The 7905-nt window shown below is 34.2% G+C and overlaps 2 protein-coding genes across 2 annotated transcripts; both read left to right on the top strand.

The window, feature by feature from the left end:
• Nucleotides 1-284: 284 nt before the first annotated feature.
• LOC140832943 (molybdate transporter 2) lies at nucleotides 285-2089 on the top strand. The gene has a single exon (XM_073197262.1). It carries the CDS (start codon nucleotides 461-463, stop codon nucleotides 1868-1870), a length of 1410 nt encoding a protein of 469 aa, XP_073053363.1. The 5' UTR covers nucleotides 285-460; the 3' UTR covers nucleotides 1871-2089.
• Nucleotides 2090-4761: 2672 nt separating this feature from the next.
• Nucleotides 4762-6017, top strand: LOC140808751 (protein FAR-RED IMPAIRED RESPONSE 1-like). The gene is made up of 2 exons (XM_073165982.1): nucleotides 4762-5643; nucleotides 5940-6017. Exons 1-2 carry the CDS (start codon nucleotides 4762-4764, stop codon nucleotides 6015-6017), a joined length of 960 nt encoding a protein of 319 aa, XP_073022083.1.
• Nucleotides 6018-7905: the final 1888 nt, after the last annotated feature.

Here is a 7905-nt window from a genome sequence, read left to right as displayed (position 1 = left end):
TATAGTTAATAATTTACTCAATAAAATATTAACATTTTTTTTATATTCTAATAAAAAGTAAGAAAAAAATCGTATTTTAAATTTGATTAAAAAACAAAATCATAAAGTGATGGTTTAAAGAGCGAGGATAAAATGAAGATTCAAGAAAATATATAAAAATATGTTAGAGAAATGAAATATAAAAAAAATTCAGTCTCAAACAATTTATTTTAATTGTTTATAAATTTGTCATTTTTTATTTATCAAACAAACATCAACATGCTTTTGGAATCTTTCAAGAATCTATGAACCATGGATAAGTAAGTTGCCCCGATATTTTTTTTGTTTGGCTCAATCAATCGTTGAAGAGCCATTTCCCAACTACTTCCTCCGATTCTCCGCAGCACCGTGGAAAAATGATGAGTTTTTGTTGAAATTCACAATTCTTGATTCATTTTATTGAGTTTAGATTTTTACACAAATGGCTGAAGATTCCTCCACCACCATCCCTCTCCTTCACCGCCGCGTATCCGGGTGGTGCAGCCACCTCGCTGCTTCACTCCGCCCCAAGACCTCTATCTTATCCGAGCTGAGTGGCGCCGTCGGAGACCTGGGCACATACATTCCAATAGTGTTGGCGCTTACGCTAGTCTCAAATTTGGATCTTTCCACCACTCTCATCTTCACCGCCCTTTACAACATCGCCACCGGGGTCCTTTTTGGCACCCCGATGCCAGTCCAACCCATGAAATCAATCGCCGCAGTAGCCGTCACCGAGTTGCCACATTTAACGGTGAGCCAGATCGGCGCCGCCGGGATCTGCACTGCTGTCGTGCTCCTTCTACTTGGAGTGACTGGACTCATGTCCTTCATCTACCGCTATCTTCCCCTTCCCGTGGTCCGCGGTATCCAGCTGTCGCAGGGCCTCTCTTTTGCCTTTTCTGCTATCAAATATATTCGTTATAATCAAGATTTTACCAAAACCACGGCCACAAAAACCAACAATCCTCGCTCCTGGCTCGGGCTTGATGGGCTTATTCTGGCCCTGTTTTGTCTCCTCTTTCTCATTCTCACCACCGGAGATGGTGGTGTCAGCCGCAGCTTCGACACAAGTCCAAGTACCTTGTCAAACAAAGAGCGTAAAGTCCAGAGAAGAATTAAAATCTTGGCAAGTATTCCTTCTGCGCTGATCGTGTTTTTGGTAGGTTTGATTTTGTGTTTCATTCGTGACCCTTCTATTGTTAGCGACATAACGTTTGGTCCCTCGAAATTTCATGTCCTAAAAATCACTTGGGAGGACTTCAAGATTGGGTTTTTACGAGGCGCGGTGCCTCAAATACCCCTATCCGTTTTAAACTCGGTTATAGCTGTTTGTAAACTCTCCGATGATCTATTTCCTGGTACAGATTTGTCGGCAACAAAGGTTTCTATTAGTGTAGGAATAATGAATTTGGTGGGGTGCTGGTTCGGTGCCATGCCGGTTTGCCATGGTGCTGGAGGGCTGGCAGGTCAGTACAGATTCGGAGGGAGGAGTGGTCTATCGGTTGTGTTTCTAGGGGTAGGAAAACTGATTCTTGGATTGTTACTTGGGAACTCTTTTGTGAGAATTTTGAGTGAATTTCCAATTGGGATTCTTGGGGTGTTATTGTTATTTGCTGGAATCGAATTGGCTATGGCATCCAGAGATATGAACTCCAAGGAAGATTCTTTTGTGATGTTGGTTTGTGCAGCTGTGTCAATGACAGGATCTAGTGCTGCATTGGGATTTATATGTGGGATTGTGCTGTATTTGCTTTTGAAATCGAGGGAGATGGATTATTCGTGTTTTAGTTTCTGTAACACGACCAAGGGTGAGCCTTCAGGTGACGAAGAAGCTCTTGTTAATCCGTAATAGAAACTGGTAAATGGATTTGATCCGATGAAATCCCTCGTATCTTAGTTTATGTCAAATTAAGAAATGCAAACCATTAGCAAGTATAAATTGTGCTGTCAGGGAAGAGCATTCGCTTTTATCTGCTGCAATACATATAGATTCTGTTATGGGAATCAATCATGTGTATCATTTTTAGAAGACAACAAAGTTGTATGTTATTCAGTATTTTGTTGATAACTTTATCCAACAGTTAGCTTATATGAATTTGATTTTGATGTGTGGATTTTAAAATTATATTTGCTTCATAGTGATTTAAGATGATCTATTAAAAGACTCTGGTTGGACTCTTATTTTAAGTGTATTTCAAATCTATCCTAATTATTTACATAAATTAAGGAATGGGGGAATTTGAAATTAATCCAACATAAATTATCGGGAGATGGTAGGAATTATCTTTGAAAAATTGGGACCCAGATCACCTACTGTGCACAGCATCTTGCTGTGCACACATTGAATTTTTTTTATTTTTTTTATTTTTTCAATTTTTTCTCTCTCTTTCCATACGTAGTTTCTCTCCATTTTTCTCTCTCTTTCCCTACTTTGTTTTCTCTCTATTTTTTTTTTCTCTTTTCCACGAATATTATTCATACAGTTTTATATGAAATAGTATAAACATTTGTTTTCTTCTCGGCTATTTCATCTCGTCTTCTTTTATCTATTTTCTTCTCTTTCTCGTTTCTCCTCTCTCACTCAATTTTATTATTTTTTTTGCAAAAAATACTATAACATACAATGTTCGATTTTTTCTTCCTTTAAATATCTAAATCTTTTTCTAATTGTTTAGCTATCGAATTTTTTTATCTTCATCTTCCTATGGATCTTATGCATCTTGAGATACATATAGAGTATCAAACTTTGAGAGAGAATAGAGAACTTTTATTATTGCGTATGAAAATGTTACATTCTTATTACAAGCGTGTATGCCTCCTTATATGGTATTAAAATTAATATTATTACCAAAAGTTGGACTTGACATTATATTATAGTATAGTGATTATATTATTCTTCAACTATAAGATATGACATATAGCTAAATTATTTACAAAACGAGACAAAAATATGACTTAGTGGACATATTCCACTATACAAATATTTATTTTAACTCAGTGGTAACATTCCACAAATAATCAAATAATCGTTTCATGTACTATTTTTACTATCACCCTTATATTATGTCATGGTTATGTAAAAATCATTGTGTTTTTTTAGGAATTTATTAAAGCAAAAATATCTTCATCTTCGTATGGATTTTATGCATCCTGAGTTTGATCAACCATATTGGTGTCTTCAATAATTTAATCTTTCCCTTAAGAAGATGATTGAAAAGATGATTGAGATATATCTCCAAAAACTTATGTCCACATATAGAAATTGTTCTTTTGTCCATGTGCTGGACAGTTCTTTTAAGAGTGTGACATATTTAGGAGTTTCTGAATTTAAATTCTTAATGACTTCTTTTGCAGATCCTACTGCAATTATTAAATGGCGGTCACAGGTTTTCTTCTCGGCTATTTCATCTCGTCTTCTTTTGTCCATTTTCTTCTTTTTCTCGTTTATCCTCTCTGTCTCAATTTTATTATTTTTTTTGCAAGAAATACTATAACATACAAGGTTCGATTTTTTCTTCCTTTAAATGTCTAAATCTTTTTCTAATTGTTTAGCTATCGAATTTTTTATTTGATTTTGTTGGTTTGTATTTTTATGTTACTATTGATCTGAAACAAGCCAAAAAATTTATTCATACTTTCAGATTCTTGATGGATTTTAGTTCAAATATCGAATTCAAGCCTAAGATTGGTATGTAATTTGATAGTCTAGACGAGTCTTGGAAGTTTTGGGTTGAATATGGTGGGAAAACTGGATTTGGAGTTAGGAAGTATTATTTTAACAAGAACAAGAACACCGGATTTATAACTTCGTATAAACATGTTTGATGCAAGGAGGGTGTTCGTAAAAAAGACAAAAGAGAATCATCGACACTCAATCCTCGGCTTGAGACTCGAACAAAGTGTAAAGTAAGAATGGGCGTCACATTTGTGGATAGTAAATATAAAGTTAATGAGTTTATCGAAGAGCATAATCACCCACTCCATATTCAAGAAACAGTTAATATGTTGTCTTCCCAATGTAAAATTACAGAAGTTCAAGCCTATGAGTTTGATTTGGCATAGGATGTTGGGCTTAAACAAAATTCAAATTTGCAGTTGATGAGTAAGCATGCAGGGGGAATAGATGGTCTTGGTTATACAATGTTGAATGCTAAAAATTATATTCAATCCAAAAGACAAAGAAGTATGGTATATGGAGAAGTTGGTTGTCTGATGCGATATTTTCAACAACAATTATCTAAAAATCCATCATTTTACCATGCTAATCAGATGGATGTGGAAGAACAGATAACTAATGTTTTTTGGGCTGATGCGAGAATGCTAATCGATTATCAGTATTTTGGTGATGTTGTGTCACTAGATCCCATGTATTGTACGAACAGTGCATACCAACCACTTGCTATCTTCTCAGGTTTCAATCATCATAGAGGAGCAGTGACTTTTGGTGCAACACATTTGTATGATGAGACTGCATCATCATTTAAATGGTTGTTTGAAACTTTTTTAGAGGCACACAAGCAAAAAAAGCCTCTCACCATCTTCACTGATTAGGATCAAGCTATGGAAAAGACCTTACAGGAGGTGATGCCTGAGGTATTTCATGGATTTTGCACATGACATTTGATGCAAAATGGCATCACACTTGGGAAACTTGATGAAAGATGGTTCTCATTTCAAGAAAACACATGGCTGCAATCCACTTATTATATAAAGGAGAAATAGGTAGCTTGTTACATGAACATGGCTTTCACACTTGGTATGAGAAATACACAACTCAGTGAAAGTGTCAAATCTGATATCAAGAGTTGTATGAAACCCGACTTAGATATAATGCAATTTTTTAAGCACTTCGAACAGGTCTTGGAGGAAAAGCGGAACAATGAGCTAAGATGTGAATTTGAGACACGCCAAAAATTATCGAGATTAAAGCTAGAGAGTTCTCCTATGTTGCGTCAACTTTCTGAAATTTATACCCTCACTATCTTTCATCTATTTCAAGTAGAGTTTGTTTTGTTCGCAGCTGCTTACATAAAATATAAAAATGAAACTCAACCATTATTTGAATATGTTGTCGGGCGAATTGATAAAGAAGGAGAATGGAGGGTGACATTTAATCCTAGCACAAAGTTGATTTCATGTAGTTGCCGAAAATTTGAAATGACTGGATTATTGTGTTGTCATGCTGTGAAAGTATATGATGTGCATGACGTAAAAAAACTGCCAGAGCATTATATCTTGAATAGATGGACGAGAAAAGCTAGGAGTGGAGTGGTACACGATTGTATGGGCAATGAAGTCGAAGAAGATCCTAAACGAGAAAGTACAGAACGATATAGAAAAATTTGTATGATGCTCGTAAGACTGGCAAGCGAAGCCTCCGTCCACCCATCAACTTTCTCTTTGGTGCATAATTCGATATGTGATCTAACCAAGCAAGTCATGAAAATGCGTTTGACTGAAGTGAGTCAAGACAACAATGGTGGTGTCAGGACTTCATCGATAAGACCTTCTATGATACAAGCAAAAGGATTCAAGAAAAGAAATGGTGTGAAAAAGTCAAGAAGGTTGAAGAGTTGGGTAGAACTTCAAGCAAAACGAAGAAAAACAAATTTGAGAGTCGAGGTAAATTAACTAATGTTAATACTTTTTTGAAATAAAAATTATCTAGATTTCTTATTTTTACAATCATTGTAGGACATCGGAACACACGATGAATTATTCGTATCTTGTTCAGCACCTCCGGTACCTCATGCATGTCTTCAAGCAACTGGAAGTCAATTCAATTTCACTGAATTATTAATGATATGAACTTTAATGATATCTAGAAATTTTTTAGTGCGTAAAAATTTTAAGCCAAAAAAATATTAATTCTTATATGGTAAAATTGATTTTATAATATTTATTCTTATTTAATGTAGGCACAATTTGATCATCCTCACCATTCTCTTGAAGCCATGGATTTCAATAGAGATATATCCAATAATGCTCTTGAGTAGATTTTTATTTAAAGAATAGCCGATTAACATTATTAGTTGAAATGAAGTTTCAAAATGTATGAATTATTTATTTTTGATGGAAATGAGGTGTTGAATTTTAGTTTTTGATATTGCATGGTGGAATGTTCTAAATTTTAATTTAAGCATTAACATGTTAATAGTTTTATATTGTTAAAAATTTTGTTCGTTGCAAAAAAAATTAATAATACTCATCAAATTCGAAAAAAATGTTACGATTTTTCACATGTAAAAATTTAATATAGTAATTTTTAATTGTGAAATTATTAATTTAACATAAAAGAATTAAAATGTTTATATTATTTCATATAAAATTGTCTGCTAATGTTTGTGGAAGATGGAAAAAAATGGAAGGAAAACAAAAGAGAAAAGGAGAGGGAAAAAGGTGAAAAAATAAAAAAAAAATTCAATATGTGCACAGCAAGATGTTGTGCATAGTAGGTGATCCGGTTCGGAAAAATTGGCATCGACAGATTACCACACGCCGCATAAAATGAGATCGACAGCACGCTGCATGCCGTGGAAAACACAATATACAATAAAAACTATAATTTAATAAACCAGATAATAAATCGAATTTCAAATTATTATCAATCTATATGCAAACAATATCACAAATATCACAACATATTTCAAGAAACAATTAAGAAACGAATAGAAGCAAACTTCTTTATGTTTAATGTATTGTATACAACACATGGTGTCATTGTGTGTAATCAATACCTTTAACGAGTACATATGAGGCTGCGTTGACTAAATTACCAGCAAATCAATGATCTTTATCTATGCAGCATGAATGAGTATATAGATAAAGTAAATACCAAAATAAATATGAAACATAAATTATATTAAAATAAATATTGTTATGTGAATCAATAAAATCTTTAGCCACAAGTTAGCTTGCATGACATCCCTCTAACTATTTTTAACTTGCCTTATAACCAACTACCCATAAACTTTAATCTCATTGTTTCACGATGTTTCTCAAACAATGATACTGGCAAGGGTTTTGTCAGTAGATCAACAATATTATCTGTAGAGGCGACTCTCTCGACTGATATGTCTCATTTTTATACAATCTTCTGGATGATGTTGAACTTCTTAAATATATGTTTGGATTGCTAATGAGACAGTTTATTTGCTTGTGCAACACAAGCGTGTTGTCACATCACACCGAGACTAGATCAACTCCATTAGTAATAACACCTAATTTTTGGACGAAATTCCTCATCCATACAGCCTATTTCGCTGTGGTTGATGCTTGCAATGTATTCTCGGCCTTAGTGGTGGAATTTGTTGTGCTGTATTTCTTGAAACTCTTACAAGAGATAGCAGCAACATTGAGCATGAATACAAAAGTAGAGGTCAATTTTGAATAGTCCATGCTGATTGAAAGCTAGAATCAGTGTAGGCTTCCGATTTCAATTCTCCACCCCCATAACCATGAACAAATTCTTAGTCTTTTTCGAGTACTTAACAATATCTTTCACGGCTTTCCAATGCATTGGATCGAGATTCTTCTTATAGCTGCTAGTGACGCTAAGAGCATATTCTACATCAGGTCTTATAGATATCATACCATACATTATGTCACCCATAGTAGACGTATATGGGAGACTTGTTATTGTCTTTATCTTTCCATTTGTTTTGGGCACATTGACATAGATATAGTAACACCATGACATATTGATATATGTATCTCTTGGATTTATTAATAGAGAATCTATTTACTGTGGTATCAATATATGTGGCTTGGGTGAGCCACATCATTTTCGATATATCTTCATAGATTTGTATTCACAATATATATGATGCTTCACCCATATTTATATTTAAGAATTTGCTTGTTAGCCATACTTTAGTTGATTGG

This window comes from Primulina eburnea, chromosome 1, assembly GCF_022965805.1.
Source record: "Primulina eburnea isolate SZY01 chromosome 1, ASM2296580v1, whole genome shotgun sequence".
Taxonomy (NCBI): Eukaryota; Viridiplantae; Streptophyta; class Magnoliopsida; order Lamiales; family Gesneriaceae; genus Primulina; species Primulina eburnea.
The sequence above is the reverse complement of the archived record's forward strand: the minus strand, read 5'-3'. Positions and strand labels throughout refer to the sequence as shown.